Source organism: Micromys minutus (assembly GCF_963924665.1).
Source record: "Micromys minutus genome assembly, chromosome: X".
Lineage (NCBI taxonomy): Eukaryota > Metazoa > Chordata > Mammalia > Rodentia > Muridae > Micromys > Micromys minutus.
The window spans coordinates 89,972,808-89,983,839 of NC_137970.1; the positions used below are offsets into that span (position 1 = coordinate 89,972,808).

Genomic DNA, 11,032 nt, shown 5'->3' on the forward strand with positions numbered 1-11,032 from the left:
GACTAGACTAGCTGGACAAGCTCCCCAGAATCCCTTGTCTTGTCCACTGGCCCAGCACTGGGTTGCAGATTTGTGCTGCCACAACCAACATCAGAACTCAAGTCCTGACTTGGTAGCAAGCATTTTACCCAACCAAGCCATCTCCCCAGCTTCTTGTTAATCTTAATCTTGTTGTTTGCTTGTTTGTTTGTTTGTTTTTAGATCAGGTCTCACTCTTTTGTTCTGACTCACATCAAAATCTTGGCCTCAAGTGATCCTCTTGCCTCAGACTTTTGAGTAGTTGAGGCAACATACATGTGTTGCTGACCCTGGCTCACACTGTTGATTCTTTTTACTCATTCTTCAGTTCTTTAACATCTATTCTTAGAAACCAAGTATTTCACTGGGTTTGACAGTACTTGCCTAGAATTCCAGTAATCAGGAAGTTGAGGCAGCATGATTATGAATGTGAGGCCTGCCATTGTAAATTTCAGGGTAATATGGGCTATATAATGAAGGTTTGTCCTGAAGCAAGTTAAACAAACAGCAATTAATTTCATCAAAGGTGAAAATACATGGGATTTCAGATATCTTATGCATTTCTGGTATAGAGCCATAAAGATTTAAATCTCAATTAGTTTTGTTTTTCTGCAAATGTAAGTACAAGATCATGTTCCCTTCTGCCCCCTTCCTATTTCCCTCCCAGATCCCTCCCTCTCTCCCTCCCTCCCACCTTGTGGCTGATTTCTTCTCCATCCCAAGCAGGACTGAGGCATCTTTACTTGGGCCCTTCAGCTTGTTGACCTTTTGAGTTCTGTGGACTGTATCTTGGGTATTCTATATATATATATATTGGCTAATATCCAAATATTAGTGAGTATATACCAAGCATTTCCTTTTGGGTTTGAGTTACCTCACTCAGGATGATATTTTCTAGTTGTACCCATTTACCTGAAAAACTCAGGATGTTCTCCTTTTAATGGCTGAGTAATATTCCATTGTGTAAATGAACCACAATTTCTGTATCCACTCTTCTGTTGTGGGACTTCTAGACTGTTTCCAGCTTCTGGCTATCACAAATAAGACTGCTATGAGTATGGTGGAACAAGTTCCCTTGTGGCATTGGGTAGGGGAAAGTGACTGAAGCCCTGAGGGCCAACTGAAAGATTGGAAACAGGTGACCTCAGGAGATAGGATGTTGGGATGACCCTTCAGAATGTACTAGAGACCAGGAAGGGATGGAAATGGAGAACAGCCTAAAGAAAAGAAGGTCCCGGGAAAGGTCCAAAAGGGGATCCTGCTCAAGGGGAGGCCCCAGGGCCTGACACTATTACTGAGGCTATGGAGTGCTCACGAAAAGGGACCTATCATGGCTGTCCTCAGAAAAACAAGCAGCTGAAAGAGTCAGATGCAGATATGACCAACCAACCAACAGAAGCTACTGACTCCTGTGGTTGAATTAGTGAAAAGCGGGGATAAGATGAGGACAACCTTGTAAAAGGACCAGCAGCCTCAATTAACCTGGATCTCTGAGATCTCTCAGACACTAGACCAACAACCAGGCAGCATACACAAGCTGATATGAGTCCCACAACACATATACAGCAGAGGACTCTTGGGTCTGGGTTCAGTCAGAGAAGATGCACTTAACCCTCAAGAGACTGGAGGCCCCAGGGAGTGTAGAGTTCTGTCAAGATGGGTAGGGTGGAAACATCCTCCTGGAGACTGGGATGGGGTAGGGGGGCAGGAGGTATGGGATATGGAACAGTAGGGCAGAACAACTGGGAGGGGAATAAAATCCGTAGTGTAAAAATTAAAATTAATAATGATGATGATTGGGAGGGGAATAAAATCCGTAGTGTAAAAATTAAAATTAATGATGATGATGATGATGATGATAATAATAATAAATGTAAGCACAAGGAAAATATTCATTGATGACACCATTACTGCCAGATTAAAATAAGTGGAGGACTTGAGCTGGGTCTAAACTGACATTTTCTCCCATAATCTGATGAGTAGCTATCTTTCCAGTCAGGTTGTCCATCCCTATATATTTAATAGCCATTATCTTTTTTAATGCAACATTCAGTCATTTATACATGTCTTCTTTCTTTCCCCAAATTAGGAAAAATAACTAAATTTTCCCTAGTATAATGGCTTTCCCCTGATAAGCCTGTATAATATAGACAGTAATAATTCTAAGCCCTTAAAATAGTCAAGACATAATTAAAAAGGTATAATCTGTGATTGTACCTTATTAGTTTTAACTGTCAAACTAGTAGAATTTTTTTTTTCCTAAATAAGGTGCTCATCTTTTCCCTTAAAGATGAAGCATGGATTTTGTACATAGCACTAACTGAGGGAAATCTACCTACTGAAGTAGCAGTAGAGAAAGGAAACACTAGGTTGTAATTGTTTCCTATATAGTATATTATTAATGAGGTCTCTGTTCAGTCTATTATTTTTTATAATTTTCTTTGAAAACCTAAAGCTATAGTTCAAAAACCTCCACTGGCATGAGTAGGTTTTAACAGGGACTGGGGAAGAACAGAGCTATGTCAATATTTTCTTATATAATGTAATTGTACTGCAGTTACCTGAAAAGAAAGTAACAAGTTATAAACAAAATAAAATTAATTAATTAAATAGATGGGTATATTGGAGACATAAGCTGTTGTGTAATTAAAATTGTTAAAATCTGAATTCCAAGATGACATACTTTACACTTATTCAGGTTTTCTGGCAGTTGCTATGTATAGTTTACTAAACCACAGCCTCAAAAATATCCATCACATAATATATATTATCAATAAAAGTCTTCAGCAGTGATTAAGAAAAAATTTATAAAGAAAGTATCCTCATTTTTAATATGTAGTCCTTGTGTTTATGTGAGTGCTGTCTGTAATATCTCTCATGTTAGATTTTGATACTGGGTTTCTCACTGAACCTGTATGTAGCTCAGCAATTTAGCTAGACTGGTTGGCCAGGAAGCTTTAGGGGTCTGGCTGTCTCTGCTGCAGTACTGAAGTAAGAGATGTGAGTCATCATATATGTGGGTGCTGGGGATTCGAAATCAGGTCCTCACACTTTACCAATTCAACTCACCCCATCCCTAATATGTATTCATCACATTACCAAAACTTAGCCCAGCTGAGTGGTAGGACTAGTTTACACTACAGAGGATATTTCAACCTTGAGAATATTGACATTCAGTACTATAGGAACGCCCTGTATATTTATTGTAGTACTTCTATTTACATGGTAGCATCCTCTCCTACACCACACTATGACAATCAAAAAAGTCTACTGACTTTGCAGTATGCCCAGGATGGGAGCAGCTCCTCAAGATACAGAACATTTGGTCTACAATTCAGTATCAGAGTTCCCAAAAAGCAGATTCAGTACATTGTAACTGGTGTTAGCCTTATATCCCAGTGTTACACATGCCCTGGAAACAAAGGCATACTCAAAGTCCAGGGTGAAGTAAATTTAAAAGTTGGAGATTCAAAACAGAGATTAACTGAGAATACTGTTTTTAAATATTTGCACTCCAGAATTTCTTAACTTAATTGGTTGTAGATATTATTTCATGTGATGCTTACTAAAACATTTATATTAACATCAAAATCTTGGAAAAGCAGTTTGAAAAGTATGAAGTAATTCAAATTCTATTTCTTCAACATGAAAGCTGTCATGTACAAGTGTTGTCAATTTTAGTACACAAAATAAAAGACTAACATGTTGTGGCTATTTGCAGATGTATCTGACTGAGAGAGCCCTCATGCATGAGGCCCGGACTTGATTTCCTAGTATGCAGCTTTCTAAATGAAAAGAAAATAACAGCAACAAATACTTGTCAAATAAGATTCCATTCTAGAACAGTATTTTTAATCACTTGATTTGTTAGTTAATTAGCTAAACTTTCCATGATGTGAAAATAAAAGCATTTTTGTCACCTTTTTAGGATGACAGATATTTTCTCAGTGGATCATTGGATGGAAAGCTCCGCCTATGGAACATACCTGACAAAAAAGTGGCTTTATGGAATGAAGTAGACGGTCAGACAAAGTTGATCACTGCTGCCAATTTTTGTCAGAATGGCAAATATGCAGTAATTGGGACATATGATGGTAGATGTATTTTCTATGATACAGAGGTAAGACCATTGTGGTTTTAACAAGTAATTTATATCCTAGTTATACCATGTGGAGACTTTAATAGCTTTATCTGTAAAATCAGGTAAAATGCTAATATCTGAGACTTAGAACAAATAATAATGGAGGTTTCTTCTAAATACGATATTTTTAATTTATGATTTTGTTTTAGCATTTGAAATACCATACGCAAATACATGTGCGATCTACTAGAGGGCGAAACAAGGTTGGAAGAAAAATTACTGGCATTGAACCTTTACCTGGAGAAAATAAGGTACTATATAGTAGTCAGAACCATTTCTCTCTATACTGTGTATGAATTATTGAAGTTAGTTTTAAAATTGGGCAAGAACATGGAGTACTATTGTTTGTAGTTTTGCTGTTTACTTAGTTTTTATGTAACATCCTTTTGGTGTTATGGCTTAATTTACATTAAAAGGTGATATTTTTAACTTTGCTTTTGGTTTACTTTTAGATACTGGTAACCTCAAATGACTCCAGAATCAGACTGTATGATCTGAGAGACCTTTCACTGTCCATGAAGTATAAGGGTTATGTCAATAGCAGCAGCCAGATCAAAGCGAGTTTCAGGTAAATTGGCACTGAGAAATTCCCAAAAGTATGGCATTTCTTTACTCCTCAATTTTCATTAAATCTTTACATTTTTATACCTGGCATTACACGTATCATCATCATACAATGCTTACTTTGTGTATCTATATGTTAGGTAAAAAAAAAAACTATCCCTGTTTTACAAATAAAGAAACCAAAACACACAACATTAAATAATTGACCTAGAATCATAATTGTGAGACATGCTTAGAATATTTTTAGCTCCAGAATGTTGGCCTTTGAATTTGTGTGTAAGCCTTTAAGAAACACTCCACTCTACAGCTACTACCACACATATTGTCTTGATTTGTTTAGGGGCAGGAGCTAAGAAAGCATTTATCTTTCTTAAAGCAAAGTACCTTGTCATTCCACCTTTGCTTGTTATTATTTGAGCTCTTAATTTGAGATCTGTAAACTCTCCTGAAATAGGATTAGCTCCCTAGCTTTTCTTCTTTCTAATCCTTCTTTCAATTTTTCTCAAAAATCCATTATTTTCTTCTTGAAGTACCCAGTAATTGCCTAGCCATTCAGTTGGCTTCTGCTATCTTTTAAGTCACTAGTTCTAGAATAGATTAACCAACATTGCAGTTAACAGGGCTTTGATGAAAATTCTAAGGCTAATAGAGTCTTGGTTAGCATGCTGAGACTCTGGGTTGTGTCCACAGCAATAATAATTAATGTTCAAAATGTGAACAATAGCTAACACCCCTATGTCTGAAAAGATTAGCCTGATTATCCCTAGAGTTAGTATAGTAATTATAATAGTGTTCAAACAAATTCGTAGTAATGAGCACACATCATCAAAAAAGCCTGGCTATGCATCAAACCACATTCAGAATCCAGAATAAGGAGATAGCTTTAATTCTCAACAATCTTACCTCAGGTGTTGTTGTAGATATCTTAAATTAGGAAGCACTGATAGAAGGAAACCTTGATTTTTTTTTCTGTTTATTTTTTGACCTGTCCTGCTCAAATATAGCCATGACTTTACTTACCTCGTTAGCGGTTCAGAAGATAAATATGTTTATATCTGGAGTACTTACCATGACCTAAGCAAGTTTACTTCAGTCAGGAGAGATCGTAATGACTTCTGGGAAGGTATTAAAGGTAAGCAAATGCAGCTTACATATATATGTGCATTATTATAAAGGAGTAGAGATTTGTTGAGATCTCACTATGCCAGAAACATAGATGGACATATTTATGTCTTTCTACTATGTCAGAATTTATAGAGTAACAATAAATTTGTAAGTTAGGACATTGTTGGCTGCAATTTCCCAAGAAGTCCCAGTTTCCTTTGATAGCTGGCCACTGGCCAACACAGTTTTGTCTATCCCAAGTTTTAAGAATTATTGCTTGTGTGGGAGTAGTGTGGGAGGTATAGTTCCTTACATGAAGCTGTTCAAGTGTGGAGGCCAGAGAACAACTGTGTGGAGTCATTGCTCTCTTTCCTGGTTTCAGGGATCAAACTCCTGGTTTCAGGGTTGCTAGACTTGGGTGACAAGAATCTATACTAACTGGGCCATCTTACTGGCTGCTTTGTTCCAATGTTAATTACTAATAATAAGTTTCAAACTACACGCTGCACATGACACAGTAATTAATACCTTATAGGTGGCTACTAAATGGTTAAAGAGGTCACAGGGTTCAAAGAGGCCTTGCTGGGGCAGAGGCAGATAGATGCAGAGTCAATAAAGCTGTTAGATAAGACATTTAAGGAACACAACAGAAGAGCTTCTGGACCACTCAGAAGACCAAAGCCACAGCCAAGCTATGAAAGCACAGGATGGAGAAAGAGCTGACAGGCAATTCAAGCGGGACACTTCAAGCAAAAAGGAATATACTATGCTGAAGCTTATGGGACTATAGTGCATTCTCTGTTTTTGACATAGACCACATGGTAAGGTTGCAGATCCCTGAGTTTGTAACCCTTGTCATTAAAATGGTAGGGCCTGTCTTTTTATAGGGGCCAGATAAACGTATCCCACCTCTTGATGTATTCACCAAGTTCTGGGGCTTGTTTTTGGTTTGGATTTTGTCCTGATATAGTTTTAATAAGTCATAGTAGTCATTTCTTCCAGTCTATGTTGGTAAGTTTATTGATGCTACCCTTGTAGTTTTACAGTCTATGCTTGCTAGTTCTTGGTGATGTACAGGTGATGGGTCTATGTGTACAGATAAGATGCAGTGTCATCCTGTATCTGCATTTCTATTCAAAATAGAGCCAAATGGTGCTTGGTCATACACAGTCACCCAGAGCAAGACAGGGAAAAACTTAGACCAAGGCACAGCCTGATCTTCACAGATTTATTGGAAGTTTAGCAATTATAACTGGTTGTGTTTCGCTGCTAACTTTTATTTTCTATGCCAAAGAAGAATTGATCCTGACCTAACCTTCGAAAAGTAATGGAAGAGTAGTATCTATGAGACAGTTTGTAGAAAATATTTCTGAGTTTAAAATTAGTCTTACATGTTTAAAAAGATCTTTTTCATATTCTCATTTTGTCTTGATGCGTAGTATAAAATTTCTCAGTTATCTTGAAATAAATTTTTCCCAGCACATAATGCAGTTGTTACGTCAGCCATCTTTGCTCCAAACCCAAGTTTGATGCTGTCCTTGGATGTGCAATCTGAAAAGTTAGAAGGGATTGATAAGTATGAAGATGCCGAAGTTTTGGATAGCACAACTACTGGTAGGTACCTATATTTTGTTTGTTCTGTTTTTTTTTTTTTTCTACCTACCTATGGGGAGATTTCCTGCATGTAAAAAAATTCTGTGAACATAAAAATTGTTAGATACCCATTTCTGAATACTATAGTGACATATGTCTTATAAGTTTTACACACTTAAATTCATCTAGGAATTTTGGAAAATTGAAAATTTATCATTTCTGCAGGCAGCATTCCTTAAAGATAAATCAAAATTATTGCTTAGCCAGTAAAGCACCCCCAACCCCACTGCCAAGCCTGACTCCTAAGTTTAGTCCCCAAGACCATGTAGAAGGAAAGACTACTCTTGACTACTCACACTTCGTATCCCATGCACCCCACTGATAAATGATATGATAAAAAATTTAAATTAAAATAAGATATTAATGCAACTTTAATTAGCTTCTTCTAGACAGTGATGGCAAACTTTGCCTTATTTAATGTTGTGTTATGAATGCCTAGTGCAGTGCTTGCCTGCTTTAGTTGGTGTCCAATAATCATTTGCTGGCTGAATTAATTATTCAAATGATAGCAAGGTTCTTTAGCTTTTTACAAATGCCGTTCTTCTTGAAATATACATAACTATTTTCAGACCTGGAGTTTTGTGTCATCTGAAGCATGTGCTTTGAGGATGAGCAGTGATTTCACTTATTTGTCTTAAGGCAGGGTCTTAGTGTGGAGCCCTGGCTGGCTTAGAACTTACTTTGTAGACAAGGCTGGTCTAAATTCACAGAGATTTTGCTTGCCAGTGACTCCTTGTGCCTGTGCTGAACATAATTTAAGGTATTTAAAATGTTTGGAATAAGAATTGAAAAGAAACTGTCAAAAGTAAGAGCGAATGTTCCAAGCAATTACATAAAATGTTCTGTGCTAGTCCATAAGAATGTGGTTAAGAACATGAATTTGTGGGCCAGTTACTAGAGAAAATAATCTTGTACTAGGAAATTCAGTCACAGAATACTTTGAACAGTTTTGCGCCTTTTAGGCAGAGCTTTTAGAGAGCCATGCAATCACAGCAGTAAATAGGGTACACAGATGGAGCTGTTTTGTTTTTCAAGACAGGGTTTTTGTTTGTACCCCTATCTTGGATCAGGCTCAAACTCCTACCTCATCCACTTAGTTCTGAGACTCTAGCCAACATCTCAGGTTTTATTATTGAGTCTTAATAAAGAATTTTCATCTTCTGTTTTTCTCATGTCTCAAAATCCTTTGCTACTGCTGTGCTGCTTGCCTTTAAGGTATGGTAGAAGTATTATAAGCAATGTTCAGAGGCTCACAGGATGATATTAACAAACCTAGAGTGAGAAAACATTTTATATTACACATCCTATACCCACATTTTCAATGAAAATTTAAATTCTTTTATCCCTACATAATCAGTGTTTCTTATATAAACAGTTTTTAGTCTGCATATATACATACATACATACATATATATATATATCAAGTTAGTTAACATGGAATTTGTTTGACAAATGCTTCTACACAGCTGGCAAATGAAAATGTGAGCATTTTGGCCATTCATTTTAGCTACATAGATCTTTTTTTCAATTTTACTGGATATTCTCTGTATTTACATTTCAAATGTTATATACCCTTCCATTTCACTCCCCTCCCTCCTCCTCAACTTGCTTCCATGAAGGTCTCCCTCTCCCAATCACTCTGTCCACTTCAGTGCCTTGGCTGTTGATGGTGTTCTTCACATGAGGTGCAAACCCTTTAGCTCTTTACAGACCATAAAGGCAGAGTGCTGTCAGCATTCACAGAGTGAACATATGTACTCATTTCACAGCAGTTTCAGTGTCTGGGGTAAAGCCAGCTTTTACCACAGTCAATCAGTTACCATAGAGACCCCCTTTACCAACAGATTGCCCAGCTGATAACATTCTACCAACCATTCCAATCCTGAGTTTGAAATGCATAAAATAACTAAGAACTGTAACATTCCTAAGATAGCTTTAGTTGGGAAGAAAAGCACCATAGGATGTAAGAATTCTTAAAGATCAAAACAAACAAACAAAAACAGATGGTTGGGAGAGGATCACCCCTCTCACCCCCCCAACCCCCCTGCAAAGGTAGAAACAGGGTCATGAGCACATATAATTTCGACAACAGGCTTTCTGGTCCTTTAAAATCAACTAATAATATGCTTATTCTGTGCTTTTCAGGTATTGTGAAGACAGATAACACAGAAGTTCTTCTCTCTGCTGATTTTACTGGAGCAATCAAAGTGTTTATTAACAAAAGGAAAACTGTATCTTAATTTGAAATTATATTTAAAATAAGAATATCAGTAAGTTTCTATATGTATCAGAAATGAGAAAAATATTATAGTGTTTTGGGCTAACACCCTTTTTAGTTTTTATTGAAAGTTGTTCAAATATAATATATATTTTTTGAGAGAGGCAGTGTTAGTGATCTAGGAACTCCTAGACAGACTAGAAAAGAATGTGGCTAGATTAACATTGCCAAGCATAGAGTTTATGTTTTGTTATGTTGATGTTTTGTTATATAATTATAAACATGCACACGTTTCTGCATGAAAAGATATTAATATATTAATCACATGTGCGTGCCTTTTGGTTACATGCACTAAATCTAACAAACTTAAATTATTTTGGTGGCTCTTTGACCTCCTACTGGGTGAGGTGGTCTTGTTTTTAGTTCTAAAAAATTTTTTTGCACAAAACTTTGTTTTTAAGAAATGTATCTTTGAACTGAATTATTGTTTTGAAAATGTTATATAGGTTTTCAATAGGTCAATAACCATGTATAAATGGTTTTTTATAAATTTCTCAATTTGGGGACAAGATTTTTTTTGTGATCTAAATTGTGGATTTATTCTTTACTTTGTAAATGTATATATATATATATATATATATATATATATATATATATATATGCATATGTGTATATATATATACATGCATATATATACATATATATATATATATACATATATATATATATAAACTTTTCTTTGCCACACTGGAGCACAACGTTTCTATGTAAAGAATTCTTTTCTTTATCCATGAGCACCCGGCTTTGCTCACTTAAAAATAAGCCACATTAAGGAGTGAGTCTTCTTTTTTACAATAATGTAAAAATGAACTGTTTACATTTTTTAAAGCATTGTAGTTTTTAAAAATTAAGCTGTTTTGTTTTGTGTTGTTGAATTTGAAAGGCTTTGTAAATACCCATAAAATGTACCAATGAAATAACATCTGGGACAATGGAACCCTGGTAATGTTGTTGATGGTCTGCGTATGTTTCTGAAACTGAAATGTATATCATTAAAGTTGGTCATCAACATTTGTTAAAAGTGAATTATTTCCCGATGACTTTAGTAAATCAAGAGATGCAAGAAAAAGAAATTATTGTCATAAACATATTTAAAATCTTTAAGTTATAATGCATTTGCTACATGCCTTTAAAACTGCTTCTGAGTATAATTCTACAGTGGGTAGTAGTGTCATGTATGCTCACATGTCCTGCATTTTATTCCAATATGTATGGACCTGAGGAGTCACCATCATATCCTAGTTAATCCACCATGGTCTTGAAATTAAGCATTC

At 36.0% G+C, this 11,032-nt stretch overlaps 1 protein-coding gene across 2 annotated transcripts in view; it reads left to right on the forward strand.

Annotated features, from left to right (window-relative positions):
* The window catches only part of WDR44 (WD repeat domain 44), a 101,670-nt gene extending 90,989 nt beyond the window's left edge, over nucleotides 1–10,681 (forward strand). For both annotated transcript variants that reach the window (XM_080909539.1, XM_080909540.1), the window contains 6 exons: nucleotides 3,947–4,138; nucleotides 4,309–4,410; nucleotides 4,612–4,727; nucleotides 5,728–5,855; nucleotides 7,307–7,441; nucleotides 9,626–10,681. In XM_080909539.1, the coding sequence (XP_080765665.1) occupies nucleotides 3,947–4,138; nucleotides 4,309–4,410; nucleotides 4,612–4,727; nucleotides 5,728–5,855; nucleotides 7,307–7,441; nucleotides 9,626–9,720 (768 nt within the window). In that variant the 3' untranslated portion in view covers nucleotides 9,721–10,681. The remainder of the gene's footprint in view (nucleotides 1–3,946; nucleotides 4,139–4,308; nucleotides 4,411–4,611; nucleotides 4,728–5,727; nucleotides 5,856–7,306; nucleotides 7,442–9,625) is intronic.
* The last annotated feature ends 351 nt before the right edge of the window (nucleotides 10,682–11,032 follow it).